The sequence below is a fragment of the Vespula vulgaris genome, chromosome 11, assembly GCF_905475345.1.
Source record: "Vespula vulgaris chromosome 11, iyVesVulg1.1, whole genome shotgun sequence".
Classification (NCBI taxonomy): domain Eukaryota; kingdom Metazoa; phylum Arthropoda; class Insecta; order Hymenoptera; family Vespidae; genus Vespula; species Vespula vulgaris.
In genome coordinates, this window is record NC_066596.1 from 1234456 (window position 1) to 1250432 (window position 15977).

At 31.4% G+C, this 15977-nt stretch overlaps 5 protein-coding genes across 7 annotated transcripts; 1 reads left to right on the forward strand and 4 right to left on the reverse strand.

The window, feature by feature from the left end:
• Positions 1-2089: 2089 nt before the first annotated feature.
• Positions 2090-3368, reverse strand: LOC127067412 (calcium and integrin-binding family member 3-like). 2 transcript variants are annotated; one of them, XM_051002255.1, is made up of 4 exons: positions 3226-3368; positions 3022-3142; positions 2829-2904; positions 2090-2365 (listed from the first exon to the last, which is right to left on the reverse strand). In XM_051002255.1, the coding sequence occupies exons 1-4, from the start codon at positions 3309-3311 to the stop codon at positions 2148-2150; spliced, it is 501 nt and encodes a 166-aa protein (XP_050858212.1). In that variant the 5' UTR covers positions 3312-3368; the 3' UTR covers positions 2090-2147. The 2 variants fall into 2 exon arrangements, with proteins under 2 accessions (XP_050858212.1, XP_050858211.1); XM_051002254.1 differs by having other exon boundaries at positions 2736-2904.
• A 69-nt stretch (positions 3369-3437) lies between these two features.
• Positions 3438-6640, reverse strand: LOC127067409 (protein misato). The gene is made up of 6 exons (XM_051002252.1): positions 6494-6640; positions 5668-6419; positions 5521-5601; positions 4978-5421; positions 4099-4903; positions 3438-4019 (listed from the first exon to the last, which is right to left on the reverse strand). Exons 2-6 carry the CDS (start codon positions 5743-5745, stop codon positions 3811-3813), a joined length of 1617 nt encoding a protein of 538 aa, XP_050858209.1. The 5' UTR covers positions 5746-6419; positions 6494-6640; the 3' UTR covers positions 3438-3810.
• On the reverse strand, positions 6556-8440 carry LOC127067411 (G patch domain and ankyrin repeat-containing protein 1 homolog). Its single transcript, XM_051002253.1, has 3 exons — positions 8257-8440; positions 6769-8146; positions 6556-6703 (listed from the first exon to the last, which is right to left on the reverse strand). Exon 2 carries the CDS (start codon positions 7980-7982, stop codon positions 6885-6887), a length of 1098 nt encoding a protein of 365 aa, XP_050858210.1. The 5' UTR covers positions 7983-8146; positions 8257-8440; the 3' UTR covers positions 6556-6703; positions 6769-6884.
• Positions 8441-8583: 143 nt separating this feature from the next.
• LOC127067600 (WASH complex subunit 4) lies at positions 8584-12514 on the forward strand. Of its 2 annotated transcripts, none has more exons than XM_051002701.1 (2): positions 8584-8685; positions 8870-12514. In XM_051002701.1, exon 2 carries the CDS (start codon positions 9117-9119, stop codon positions 12357-12359), a length of 3243 nt encoding a protein of 1080 aa, XP_050858658.1. In that variant the 5' UTR covers positions 8584-8685; positions 8870-9116; the 3' UTR covers positions 12360-12514. The 2 variants fall into 2 exon arrangements, with proteins under 2 accessions (XP_050858658.1, XP_050858660.1); XM_051002703.1 differs by having other exon boundaries at positions 8612-9002; positions 9067-12514.
• A 184-nt stretch (positions 12515-12698) lies between these two features.
• LOC127067621 (CUE domain-containing protein 1) lies at positions 12699-15902 on the reverse strand. Its single transcript, XM_051002799.1, has 5 exons — positions 15542-15902; positions 14967-15095; positions 14498-14873; positions 14296-14394; positions 12699-14214 (listed from the first exon to the last, which is right to left on the reverse strand). The coding sequence occupies exons 2-5, from the start codon at positions 15075-15077 to the stop codon at positions 14078-14080; spliced, it is 723 nt and encodes a 240-aa protein (XP_050858756.1). The 5' UTR covers positions 15078-15095; positions 15542-15902; the 3' UTR covers positions 12699-14077.
• Between the last annotated feature and the right edge of the window lie 75 nt (positions 15903-15977).

Genomic DNA, 15977 nt, shown 5'->3' on the forward strand with positions numbered 1-15977 from the left:
TCAGTGAGAAATAAGCAAGAGAGAGAAAGAGAGACATAGAAATAAAAAATATTTCAAGTCCGGTTTGGGAAAGTTCAAAATCCTTCAAAAGATAGCTCCTTTACACAAGAGACTCGATTTAATTATCGATAATCTTACACGTTGGATATAATCATACGATAAGTTAGGTATCATTGACGCTAACAGAAATTTTCGATCATTACCTTTCTTCTTTCCTTTTTCAATTCGAATTCTTTCCGATTTCTTAAAAAAAAAAAAAAAAGAAAAAGAAAAAGAAAGAAAGAAAGAAAGAAAAAAAAAATAGAATAACGAAATATCACAATCCCTAAAGGTGTCAATGACAGAGGTATGGGTTAAGGCCCTTGTGAAGGTTCGAGAGATTTCTCTCTCTCTTTTTCTCTTTTGAAGGAGAAGAGATCGCCCACGCCAGGGTCTTAGCTGGGTCCGTAGCTGGCGGGACCAACGTAAAAGTCAGGTTCAAATCTCTGCCCTCCGCCACTTCTTGAGCTCCCTCCATCGACTGGAGTCCAGCACCTCTCCCTTTTTCTGCTCGTCGTCCACCCGCGATCTTTGCCTTCTCATTCCTCTTCTCTCTGACTTCTCATCTCGTCTGTTCCCTCCACCTTCCCCTTTACCTCTCCACTCTCTCTTTGCCCGCCCCCGAGGGCTCTGGACTTGTCGAGACGAGCCACGTCGAGGAGGCCGAAGAATGCATAGAAGCATGCCATGGAAGCCGGTTGGCTCGACGACCAACAGATAGAAAGAGAAAGAAAGAAAGAAAGAAAGAAAGAGAGGAGAGACCGACTGAGTTTATTTAACCTTCTTGACTATTATCATCGTATAGAATAAGATTAAAGTAAAATATAACAATGAAATGAACAAGTAAAACTAAAAGATTATTTTTAAAGAAATATATATATATATACACATACAACATACATATATGTATATTCTAAGAAAGAGAGAAAGGAGAGAGAGAGAAAGAGAGAGAGAGAGAGAGAGAGAGAGAGAGAGAGAGAGAGAGAGGGAGAGAAAATGTTGAAATGTTGAAGCAGTGGCTCCTGCTCCTCCTCACGAAGCAAGCTTCTACGGGGAAAGGGGTCGGACACCAAGACTGGTGGAGAGGACGAGAAGTGACCGGATGGCCTTGGTCTCGAGACTCGGTTAGTTACCGTGCGGCCGACTATAACCGGCCGTGCCACAGGGTGGTATCTCCGATTTCGACCGCTTTTTGAGACGACCGAACCCCGCCACAGCAAAAGCGGTAGGAGAAGGAGAAGGAGAAGAGAGAGAGAGAGAGAGAGAGAGAGAGAGAGAGAGAGAGAAAGGGAGACACAAGGAGAGGGAAAGAGAGAACGATCGAAAGGGACGACGGCTCTCGTACACGATGGCTCCTTCTCGATGCTCGCGAGAGTCCAACTATCTCTAAAGTCGTCGAGAAAGAGGGGGAGAAACTTTGCGAAACCGGCTTGATCAAAATTTCTCCTTCTATCTAATTCTTGACTAATATCTTATTTTTTGAAATCTTTGAAGATCTAAACTATGAAATATCTAGCTTTGTTGTATCTATTTTTATGTTATAATCGAGCAAATATAATTGATCAATATTTTAAGAATCGTCGTTTATATATACGTTAATATATTTGTTTGATATTTGTCATTGATATTTTTTATATTTGATTATTAAAGAAAAATATTGTCAATTTCAAAGACCTCCTGCTATCTTAAGATTTTCTTAAAATCGTAAAACCCTATGTAAGATTTCCTACGGTCTCCGATAGTCTCGTATAAAGGAAGAATGAATGGCCTGCTTACTTATCCCCGGCATTGCTCGTTGTTGCTCAACAGGGGCGACTCGCAGAACCCGTGTAAGAAAGTATGCCTGTAACGTGTAACAGGGTACATAGTAGTACCTCTTCGGTACGGACTCTTACCAAGCTAATAATTATCCCATGAGTTTTGCGAAATAACGTTCACTGGTCGATGTTTTGCCATGATGCTTTTTCGCCGCCATTAATTGTAAACGAACGCGTCTTTATTCCTGCTGCTCGTTAAACGCGTTTAATCAGTGTATTTAGTTGCTATTGAGTAAGTTCTTTAACATACTTTTATTACTTTTTTTCTCTCTTGATCAAACGAGATGAGATTTATATCCTTATATGAAATGTCGAGATGAAATCTGGTGTTCTAGTAACAACGTGTTCAAAATCAAGATACGAGAGAGCACCATCACCGTCAATGTCACTCTCCTCTAAAACTTTTTGACACACGGTGTATACTTCCTCGCTAGTTAGACCATCTTGGACCAGCTGCCGACAGGTGCGTTCCAAATCACCGATACCTAATACTCCATCTTCGTCGAAATCTATCACAGAAAAGTAAACTTTCGTTTGGATCTATCGTTCGATACTTTTCATTTGTTTCATTTCGATTTAGATGTCGTTGTATTTGAGAACGTTTATTAAATAATTATATGATCTACGATCACTGTAATCGTCCTTTGAAAATTGTCTTAAAATTTTATCTTAAAAAAAAAAAAAAAGAAGAAGAAAGAAACCTTAACAAAAAACTTTTTTAATTTATTTTAAAATAATAAAACGCACGAACGATTATTAAAATGTTAAGAAAACATTCGATTCATTTTTTGAATTCTCGACTACACGACATCGACCTCGAAGTACTCTCACGATCTGTCTGTCCTTTCGTTAGTCCGGTTCACGTGTACGTAGTCGTACCATAAATCTTAAAGGCGTAAAAGACCTTCAGATCCCGCGGTGCCTGCTCTGAGAAGACAGACATCATCTCGAGGAAATCTTCGAAACAAATACCTTCGGTATTTTCTGATTGTTGTTTTCTGTTGCTTTTTGTGAACACTTCTGAAATTCGTTCTCTGAATGGATTTTCCTATCAAAAAGAAGGAGAAAAAAATACAAAAAAAAAAAAAAAAGAAAATAATTTTCCTACATTCCGTTGTTCCATCAAATATACTGGTTGTTAGCAACATGGATATTTAATATAAACCTTGAGTTCTGGAATACGTGCCAGATACGATAGTGGTAAGCGTAAAGTTGATGCTTCCTGTGACGTCATCGTACGTGGAACCATTCCTGGATCACCCATTTCTCGAAAACGCTTGAATATTCTATAAAAGAAAAAAGGAAGAAACAGAATTGTAAATGACTTACAATATAAAACTTTTCTAAAAAGTTCAAAGCAAATCGTTACCTTAAAATTTCTTTACGCGTGAAAAATGTACAATCTTGATAATCTTCCAATTGTTCCTCGGAGAACGTGGCTACCTTATTTCCCATCGTTTGCTTCTAGAATTCCTTCCTTTTCTTTTTTTTTTTCCTTTTGTTAAGTATTTCGAAGAAAAATAATAACAAAAACAACAAAAAGAACGAGCGAAGTACTTCGTTTAGAAAAATTGAACGGAGTTACCTCTGTGATGTATTTTATCGTGACTGAAGGGTTGTTACCGGACTTTTACGTTCTGGGATGTTCGATAGGATATTATATAGCCTGACTAGGGTGTGTCTTGCCACTCCCATCTTCACCGGGGTCGATTTGTTATAGAGGATCATATTTTAAGGTATATTTAAGATAACGCATTACGATCTTATACTCATACGGGATCGTATACGCATAACGAGGACTCGCTTTATCGATAAAAACTCTATATTACTTTTCAACATATGAAAGATGATGAAAATACTGATTTATATATATACATAAATATATATAAATATATATATATATATATATATATATATATATATATATAAAGAGTTAGCATTTTTATTTTACTCTTCAAATATAATGATCTTCGTACGTTTCTTTACAATCCAATAAATGATTCAAACACTCTGAAAATTCATCCTCCTCAAGGCCAGAGTCGGTAAAAGCATGAAACTTTTTAATACTGCGTATTCTCTGTACTTGATTATGTAAAGATTCATACATGGATGCAAGACTACTTCCAGAATGTAATCCAGCCATTACTGGAACTGATCGTACGTCTGCAAAAGATTAATGTATGTTTGTTTGTTAAAATTTACATTATTTTTATTAAATAGATGAATACTGTTATCGAATTACCTTCTCCTACTGGCCATCCTGCTATATCTCCGGTTTCCGTAACGTTAGTGTTGAAAATTTTTGGATACGGTTGTTGTATTTTGAGACTTGATTTTATAGTAGACAAATATGTTGCTGATGCATGACATGTACAAGCTAAATAAAGCGTCATCATTTCGTGTACGGTAGAACATCTATAAGCAGGTTTCGACATTTGCTTGATCGCTTCGTTCATCGGTCTCTTCAATCTTTCTTCCGATATTCCTCTTAACGCTATACTTTGCATATTTTTATCCATTGGTATATCACAACTGGGTGTCAAACTTGTCCATAAAGAACCTTCGTAATCGTCTAATATGTCTATCAAATCTCTTTTTATCGTCATTGGAAAAGGTAAACTTAGACTGGTCGCTACTGCTTTCCATCCAAGTTTATTAAGATCAGCACATAAATCGGATAATACTACGTTAGGATATTCTTTCCGTCTATATCTTAAACTCAATGTATCCAATGCAGTTGCTAATATAGAACTAGTGTGATATTTAAGTTCTAATTCGTAACTAAGGTTGTCAAATTTTCGAGGAGTGCCTATTTGTGGCCAACCATTTTCTCCGCAACAAAGAGGACTAAAGAGCGATGAGTATTCTCCTATATGCTGCCAACATAATGCTATGTTAATAGCTTTAATCAAATCTGATACAGATGGTTCGGTGTTTTGACCATTGATACAAGGAAATGCTAGAATACTTTTGCCATATTCATCTCTTAGGTGTTGAATACATGAGACACCAAGTCCAGCAAATCCATCTATGGAGTCAACCAATATCTGTTTTTTTAAGAAATAAGAATATAATGCTTGATTATGGTATTATCGTTAGAAAATGTATACTTTTTACTTACTTGAAAACCTTGCATTAAATCGCATTCTTCTACATAAGCTCGTATTCTATCTGTGAAATCGTCTGAAAATTGTTCCGTGTTCCATAAATTTCTTCCATAGGTATAAATATCAAATGGATGATTGCTACTATTATGTTCATATTCTCTTACAGTATTAACTGTTCTTGAATGAAATCTAGGTACTAAGTAATCGACCCATGTATTTACTGAATTTTCAAGATTAAAATCTTGCGATTGTGTTCCTTCTATAGGTTTATCTAAATTTTCTATAAAAGCAGGCTTAGGAAATATATTTTCCTCTGTGATTTCTATATTTTCTTTATCCCATAATAATGATGCTTCTTCGTGTTGCGGAGTACTGTATAAAGTTCCACTTTCTTTTAAGTAACCTAAAGTTCCTTTCAAATCTGCTAATAAAAGCCTTGGAGTAAACGTTACTTGTTTCTAGAAAACAAAAAAAAAAGAAAGAGAGAAAATAATCTTTAATTTCTCAATTGACATATAAAATTATATTCTTCTTTTAAAATTTTTCATTTACTTTACCTTGAAATTTTCTCCTTCTCTATACAAAACATCATGATTTATCTCTGAAGGATTATCAGGATCATAAGAAAAATTAGTTTCCTAAAATATATGCGAATATAAGTAAAAGTATCGATAAAATATTTTTATTTATAAAATTAATAATACCTGAAGATTCCACCAATGAGTCCCAATAAAGTTAGAATAATGACCTAATTGAATTGTTAATATTTCTCGTGTTGTCATTTTTTAATAATTTCTTCTTTAAGACAACAACGCAAAGAAGATCAATTAATCTTCGAACTTTGTTACATATAGTTTTTGTCAATATTCAAATATTACTCTATGTAATTTAATATAACACAATAATTATATTTGTAACAATTTAAACAATTTGAATTGCTGCGATTTAACTTCAGAATTCGATATCTTGCGTCAACTAACCTAATATAATCTACGATTCTGCCCTCTTTCGTGATAATTCAGAAACAATTTACTCTTATTGTAATTATCACTATGATAAATATGAAACATAAGGCAAAAATAGGAGAAGGTTTTTTCTTTTTAATATAAATAAGTAGAAAATTGTATTTTTAACTAAACATCCATTTTTATAATATCCATATATAACATTTTGCAATATTTTATAATATTTAGATGTTTCTTTAATACAAAAATTTTTGCTATAGAGATGAAATCATTATTATTAATCATCACTATTACTTTAGACCCATGAATATAAACAAAACCCTTATTTTAATAATGATAATTTAGATAAAGAATCATAAGTTTTGCATACAGTTTAATATTTTATCTACTAACACATGAAATTCTATTTTTTTTTTTTTTACATTTTAATTTGATCTTTTATTTTTGCTCCATTTTATTATATGTTAATTCGAATATTACATCTTTTTAATCTGAAATATGAAGTATAACAATTATAAACTTTTATAAAATATAAAATATCTTAAATAGTGTTAATTAATCTTACGCAATTGAAGCTTCAAAATATCAAGTAAAAACAGTTTTAGAATTTTTTTCATTTTTCATGTTCTTCCTTTTGTAATTTGATCTTTTACATAATCAAAATGTTATCTTACAGCTGGACACTTATTCTTGATGAACTAACAATTATTTCTTTGTTTGCTTTTTTCAATACTATTTCAAACATTGTAGCTTTTTTTTGTTAGTATTATATCACCTAAACAGGATAAGAAAAATATTAATAAACATGAATAACCAGAAATACAAATATAAGATACGAACATGTAAGCACAAAGAAATAGTATGAACTTGCAGTATTTACGACAGTTTATACATATTTTCTATTCAGTCTTAGGTTTCACACAGAGTTTCGTGAAATTGTAAAAAGCAATTTTACATTAAGACAATGCAATACGAAGCGCTCTTTCTTTTCTAGCTTCTCTGTTAAGTAACTTTTCTCTGTCTCTCTTTTTCAAAGGTTTTTGCTTATATATTCTAACATTTTTAATTGCATTTGTATCTCCAGGCATGAAATGTGTTATTCTAGATTCTACTTCTCCAGGTTGTCCTAAACCTTTACGATCCATTTTAAGCATTGTTTTGATTGGATATTTAATTCCTTTCCCAGATGGTCCAAGACCCCCTTCCTCATCCCAACCTGTATTTAAAAGCATTTGATAACCTTTATTTTGTTTCGATATACCGTATATTGCATTTGGCAGTTTTGGTTTCGTATTAAAAATATGTAAAGTAGAAGCTTCATGCTTTTTCACTGTTGTTTCTCGAAAATTTCTTTTACAGATGTCACAATAAAAATTTGTATTTTCTTGTAATTTGTCTTTAACACTATCCTCATCGTTACATGCACTTTCCTTACAATTCTTTGATATTTCTGTTATCTCTAATTTATCAGTTTGAGTTTTAATATTTGTAAAATCATGCTTTTTCCTAAGCAAAGCTACTATATTCAAATGATTTCTTTTCAAAGCTAATTGCGCCGCTGTAAGACCTGATTTTTCTTTAATTCTTCTATTTGCTCCTAGTTGTAATAAAAATTCAATCACTTCTAAATGACCACAATAAGCAGCTGACATTAGAGGAGTCCAACCAAAGTCATCCGATACATTAACATTCTCTGGTGTAATATGTTTCTGTAAGAATTTCAAATCCTTTTGTTCCACAGCTTTTAATATAGCATTAATTGTAACCTTTATAACTATATTTTCGGCCGAATGAGTTTTCTTTGGTTGAACTGTATCCAATAGTGATTTCGTATGCAAGATGCTCTGAGCATTACTACTTTTCAGTCTTATAGATGTAGGTTTCTTTGTCGTAACTATTTCACCTTCTTGTTTGATAATTTCTTCATACGCTAGTCTTGCTTCTTCTCCTTGAAAACTTAGATCATAATTCTTTTTCTCTGGTAATATTTCATGGGACTCATTTGAACTTTTTACAAAAGCTTTCCATAACATTCCTATAGATGTTTTCTCCATATTATCATTAAAATATCATCGCTAAATACTTCTTTCTAAATTTGAAGGATTTAGTATAAAGATTCTCCGATACATTCAATATTTTCTTATCAGTCTTCTATTCTTTTTAGTGGAGGAAAAAATAAATATAGCTCCTTCCTAGCTCACTGTATTTGTATTTACATCTGCGAAAATAATTTTGTTTATATTTTCTAAAATTAACATCACATATTGCGATCAATCAAATTAGAAAAAATATATATAGGTTATAATAATAATAATATAAAAACTATACTTTTCTATCTGCATGTTAATCTTGTTAAGACATGGGAACGATAAAGAATAATATCCATAAAATAGACATTTCACTTAACTGACATTAAGCAGAAAAGGGTTATAAAATTCTCTCTACCAACTCTAAAAACTTGATGAATACAATTGTGACGACTTTAAAGTATAGATGTCGAAGCGAAATCGACATTAGGTATCAGTGTATAGAGCGATAACCAATCAACGTGTTCCAATGACTGTCGCGAGGATCAGCCAATCACGAAGATCGTATAAGGGAGAAGTTCTAGTATCTTTGTTCGTATCTTAAAACAAATATGCAGGAAAGTTACTAAGTAAAACTCGCAAAACGCAACATTGACTATACCTGATTGATTTAACAATTGATTCGATTACACCTTACGAAATCGAAAAATATCGATCACGTAATTGGCCAGTAAGAATTCCGAATTTGAAAGTTTTATATTGGCACCTGTTGAAATTTCATATTAAAACTACGTTATGTTTATATTTTGTTAAGAGCTATTTAATATTTAACCAAACAAACTTAACAAATTATTTAAGTCTAGTAAGATAAAAAAAAACTACAGTAATCTAATATTTGCCTTTTTGTCTTTTAGAATTCTACATTTTTACCATAAAATACACGTATTTCTAATAACGTGCATTCTTTACGAGTGAAGTGGTTGATTAATCAAAGTTAATATTACGTTGGTTATACTGTTTGCGGTAATGTGTCAAAATCGTGTTGTTGTAAGTGTCAAAGTATGTAAAAACTGTCGATTGTATAATTAATGCATTTAGGTGGATGTCGTAGGTTTATATATATACATTTGAAAGGAAAAATTAATTATTTTATATCTAACGATGATTGAATCATCATCGTGGAACTCCCAAAAGGATGAAACTATATACAAAGCTGCCGGTTCCATGCTATTACGAAAGTATGGACAATTTTTTGACACTTTGGCAGATAGATTTTGGCTAAATGATTCAACCTTGGAATATTTTATGGAAGGTCCTATACGACTTGTCTATCAGACAGTCGAAGATATCAGTATTATATCTTTGGTAGAAATGGAGAGTAAAGATTTATCCAAGCTGCTTGGTGCTGTTGCAGGAACATGTAGAGAAATAAGACTGCTAAAGAAAGAAGCTAATACTTTTTATGCTAAGCTCTTTGCACACAGTGATAAAAGTATGGACGACGATCTAAAAAACATTGGTAGCCTTTTATCCGATCTCCAATGTCTATCGACTTTTGTAAATAGAATAATGACAGTTTTACAATTGACCACACAGCAGTTGCTCAGTTTAGCTGGAGGATCTCATGAAATATATTTGCCTGCTTTGATAGAACATTTCATAGACTTATTTATAATTCTTGTAATACTGGACGAAGTTATCGACGCACAACCGTCGATATTAAATTATTGGAAAAAGTACAGGATGAATATACGCTCTGTTATGCATAGTCCAGCACAATTTGGAATACCGGAAGCTAAACTTCATATGCTTGATAAATTATTAACAGATTGGCAGGAACAGTTATTGAAAAAAACTGTGTTTTCTAAAGCAGTCGAATATGTAATGGATGTAAATAAAGGTCCAATTATGAACGATCAAATTGTTAATTATTTGAAAAACTTGATGTCAGACATAGAAAGCAAATCTAATGACAATGCTGCATTAAATAAAAATTGGATTAGAGCTAATGTTGGTATCGTTGTAGTAACAAAATTATTTGGAACTTGTGATAAGAAGTTAGTCAAGCGGATATCAGAAGCCAACAAAAAGTTTTATGCTGTAACATTAATCGGAAATGTCATTTGGATACCCAGTAAATTTTTAAACGAATTTTTACCAAAGGAAGTTGGGAGTGTTGTTAGTTCACAAATAGGTGAAAAACTTCTTTTAAACAGAACACAAAAATTGGCAGTTACTGTAAATGTTTTGATAAATAAAGCTATGATGTGGTGCTTAGAGATGCAGAGCATTTTAATGAAAGGTAGTCTTCAGATTTCTGATATAGGACATAAGCGTATATTACTTACAGATATAATTACATTATTAGCACAAATTAAGGAAATTATATCTTTTATAACGAATCTGCATGCTAATCTTGTAAAACCAATGAATCGAAACACAGTTCAGCATATTTGTAAACTTATAGAAATACAAAAATCTCTCCAAACATGGTTCTATATATTGGGTCCAGTTGTAGTGCAATCACAAGATCAAGTATTACAATATCTTAGTTATTATATTTTAGCTATACTTGTAACAGCCCGGAAAGGTTTAATTCAGAAAGATAGAGGCTATAGTAAAGAAAGACTCGATGCGCTATCATTAATAGGACTAAGTATGCGCCTAATAAGCGGACCTGCTAGTGCAGACAGAAGATTGATAGTCCGATGTGCTCTTGCGTGTGCCAGTCAGTTGACTGAAACTTTCAAAGATGAGGATATAGTAAAGCTTAAATTTTTATTAGACAATTATGATGTCTTTGCAGAACTTTATGATAATGTCGACGATCTCTGTGATTATTCGGTACTATTGCATCATCAAAATATAATACCCGCATATTTTACTTCTATAATTGAAAAAAATATCAACATCGGTCACTTAGTTCACTTTTTTGGTGCATTTAATAATGTTCTCGATCAACAAGAATTGTCTGACATGAATGAACAACACGTTAAAGATTTAAAAGAAATATTACTGAAAACTGTACTAGAACCAGCTTGCCGTGAGATTGAAACAAGCCTACGACTTCATGTACATGCGCACTTGAAATTAGATTCCAGTAATCCCTTTGAGGTGGGTGCCAAAGATGGTGGAAGAATAGTCCATTCATTGCCTTTACCTTTAGCTAATACAATGATATATGCTAAAAGATTTATTGAACATTATCTGGACGATATGTTTTATAATCTTACCACGGTAGCATTGCATGATTGGAAAACATATAGAACGATGCACGCTCTGGCTAATTACAAATTAAATCTTGATACTGTACACAATCATTTACCGACACAAACTTTGGAGCAAGGTTTGGATGCTCTGGAAATTATGAGAAATATACATGTCTTTGTATCCAAATATCTATACAATTTGAATACACAAACATTCATAGAACATACAAGTAACAATAAGCATTTAAATACCATTGGAATTCGTCACATAGCTAATTCAATTAGAACTCATGGAACTGGTATTATGAGTACTACTGTAAATTTTGTGTATCAATTTCTTCGTGTTAAATTGCACACATTTTCACAGTTTATGTTTGACGAACATATAAAATCTAGATTAATGCGAGATATAAGATTTATTAAATCACAACGTGAAAGTGGAGCAATACCTTATACATACGAAAGAGCAGAAAAATTTCAGAAAGGAATAAGGAAACTGGGAATGACTCCTGATGGATTGAGTTATTTGGATCAATTTCGTCAATTGATAACTCACATTGGAAATGCCCTTGGATATGTACGATTAATTAGATCTGGTGGATTACATGCAAGCTCAAATGCTGTATCATTTCTACCAGATATTCATTTAAACATGTCGTTTGAAACTATGTGTAAAAATTTAAATTATAATGAAACAACGCAAGCTGCTGCCAAACGTTTAGAGGATGATATTGGAAATTTAGTTCATAACTTTACAGAAGGCATACATTATTTTAAATTACTGGTTGATGTATTTGCATCTGCTTTTCGAGATCCCAAATCACATCATTTACAGAAATTCTATGCTATAGTACCGCCTTTAACATTAAGTTTTGTTGATAATTCGGTATCAAATAAAGAAAAGATGTTTAAAAGAAACCAAACTGGTGGAGCTTTTACGGATGACGGTTTTGCGATGGGAGTAGCATATATAAATGCTCTTCTCGATCAAAGTGCGGAATTAGATGCATTACATTGGTTCGAAACGGTTGAAAATCATATCAATGCAGAAAATAAAGATGATCATGGAGATGAAAAGTTGCAACAAACCAGGGCACTAACTTTAAAACGCTTAGGAGAAAGAAGTGCAGAATTTCGATTACTATATTACAGTCTTTCTGGGGCAAGAGTGTTCTTTAAACAACCAGATTCATAGTAATTCTGTATGAATGAAAGACCTGAAATATTTATAAAATCGATTTTACTCAGTTCCCTTTAAAAGAAGATAAGATAATCTTAAGTTCTGATTGTTAAGTTTAACTCTCTTTCATATTTTATATATTTAGTTAAATAAAACCATATATGCAATCATTGTATGATAACAATCTATTTCATAAAATTTTCGGACTGTTCTGTATATTTTTGAATTTTTATAATCCTTTGCTATTCATCCTTTTAAAACTGCATGATATATTTTTCTAGAGTATACAAATAGTTACAAATGATGAATAAAGTCAAGGTATCGATTAGCATTGTGGGTTAAAATGAATTAGCATTATTGGCATTGCATCACTATCATTTATCTACACAAGTAATGTGTACATACCATACATTATATAATTCTTCTTTCATTCTTTTCTTTTTTCCTTTTTCATTTATTTATCACATACAATCAAAGGCTTAGCTTTTTTCTTATTAGTAAACTGCAAATCAGCATCATTCAATCTATTCTTATGCTTCTCCTAACACATGCCAAGATATCTGTTAATTTTTAATGTATAGTCACTTATATAAACATACTACATTTATCAATATCACTCCATAATAGTCATTAAGTGGATGGTGGCTAGATTGTATGACTAGACTATATTACATTTGGAGATTCATAACTAGATAAACCATTTTTATCTTTTCCGTAATATAACGTAAATAAGAATTACAACTATCTGTCACAACCAATTTGTCACATATTTTTTCAAAAAATAATATCAACATATGGCTACTTTAACGTAAAGTAAATTGATATAAAATTATTTCTAATACATAGTACAAATATTATCTGTTGTTTTATCCTGTACATCGAGTGATATTTCTCATAATGTCAGTATTTCAATAGATATTAAAAAGTAGGATAAAAAATATAGTGTATACGCATTGAAATAATCATATAAAGTATTACAAACATTTTACTGTTTTCTAGTAACTTTTATACGAATATGAATAAACTTGTATTAATTAAAACGGAAGGTTCTAATTTTTTATAAATAATCTATATTTAAAAAATGAGTACTTTTCAAATATATGCAGATCATTTCTCTAATTTCAAGCTTTTCGTTTGCAATATTATATATATCCATTGTTATAAATAATATCACACAATGTTTACAAAAACTAAAAAGGGATCTTAAATTTTATAATTATGTCTTAATATTTTAAGTATGATGCTACAAATCTTTTCTTTGTTATATAATGCGTCTATCATTATTGTTATTATCAATGTGTACCATAATATACTATTGTTAGTATTATGTGTATTCAACTGAATAACTCTAAAAGTATTAATTACTTTACGATACTATGTAATCTTTTTTTAGCATATTCTATGACCTTTGCAACTGTGATACTTCACATTTAAATTTAATTATCCTACGAGAATTGATCATCGTGTATCCATTCTCTTGTAAATTAAAAATAAACTGTTACATAAGTTATACTATACAGATCTCCTGCAAATATAACTGTAGTGTCACATTATTTATTGAAAGATATATATACATACATACATACATATATATATATATATATATATATGTATGTATATATATCTTTCATCAAATGTTAGTCTGTATATGCTTGTCTTTTGAGTAGAATCTAGCAAGCTGTAATGAAATAATTTTCTTTCCGAATAAGTATTACGTTGAAGTATTATGACTTTTAAGACTGTGGTCTAGATGATTCCTCTGGATCTAAAAGATCATCACATGATGCTGTTGGCGGTAATAATTGTCGTCCTCCTCTTTTCTTGCTACGCGTAAATACTTTTGTAAGTTGCGCGAACTTACGACGCGATACTAAAAAAAAAAAAAAAGATACATTATTCAATTATTTAATAGTATCGATTAAAATGTAATATATTTAATCATACAACATACCTTTACCCATATTTCTTAATCTTTCTCTAAACAAATCTTCATCGTCATGTCCACTTTGATTGCTGCATTTTTCGAGGCCAGTGCCTTGTAATTTTGAATCTGTAAAAAAACAAAAAGAAAAATAAAACAGTAGAAAGTATATTAAAAGATATTACAAGTCATAATTAAAAGAGTAGAATAAATTATCTTTATACTTTATTACCATTTTCCAAAGTAGAGAGAAAATCTTCATTCCAACGTAACTGTGCCATAAATTCTTCATCTTGAAGAAACATAGCAATTCTTTCATCTTCCAACATAGAATTTTCTTGCGAATATACTCCATCTAAGGTATCCTTGGATAACTGCTGAGGAAGTCTAAGAAATGTATCTGGTAACGGTCCTAATAAAGGAGGCTGCCATTTATGAAGATGTTTCAACGATTTACTAGAATCCGATTTTAAAGATTTGGTAACATTAGGAAATTCTTCACTCTGCTCCAATTCGCTTCTTATCTTTTCATTTTCATTGTCCGTACTCATAGATAACAATTGGTCAATCGTTGTATCCACAGCTCCTTGATTAGATCTTAACACAGCCTAAAGGAAAGTATAGAGACAAAATTGGTTTAATTTATTCCAACAGATTTGCTAGAATTGATGATTGATATTAGATATTAAAGATTTTCTTACTTCGATTACATCATCATCCATTTGTGGAAACATATTTTTAAAATCAGCCATTGCCTGATAAAACTCCAGGGTGGTCTGTTGTTGTTGCTGCTGTTCCGTAGCTGATGCCATTTTTAAATAGTAAATAACCTGTTAAATTATAACGAATGATTAAATACAAGGAAATATATTGTTTCTCACTTATATAAGTATTTGACATATTTATCTGTAATATTACAGCTAATGTAATTATTAATTTTATCTTCACAAAATAATACTTCGACGAGATATCTCTTATCGACTAACAAAAGTATTTTAATTTAGGGCACGTTAATTAAAAAATTCTGTTATCGAGAAAGAAAGTGATAAAATTAATCTTATAAAAGCGAATTGTTAAATATTATCACGATATCAATATATTTTTCTACAAAAAAATGTAAAAGAAAAAATGAGGAAAAAAAAGAGAAAAAGAAAGCAAAAAAAGAAAAAAAGAAAGAAATGATTTACAGAAATATAATTATATTCCACAGACTTATGTATTACAAACTTATAAATCACAAATGATAATGAGTAGTTGACATTTGGCGATAACATACCGTTCAAGCAAACTTTAATAATAACACATCGCTAGATCAACGAAGCTTGTAAACGTAATAGCGGTAAAAGCATTGCCAATGCCTGTTACCGGCTTACGATTTGTTTTACATCGCAAAATTATTAATGTTAAACGAAAGTTTTATTATTAATATCTTTCGACGAACAATCCGAGATATTTCTAAACGTTTGAAAAGTAAACGATTTTATACCGTCTTCTGACAGAAACATCTGTCAACTGTCAAAATCTCTTACTGTTCTCTTCTCCGTATTATGTTATAGAAAGGGGATAACTTCTTTTTTTATTACGTAGAATAGAAATATCGAGGAGAGAACATTTATTACGTTAGCATGCGACGGAAGTAAAAGTTATAGTCGCCATATTGAGACGTCAATTTTATCTTCGCGGTAAATTTGAAAAATTAATATTTACAAACT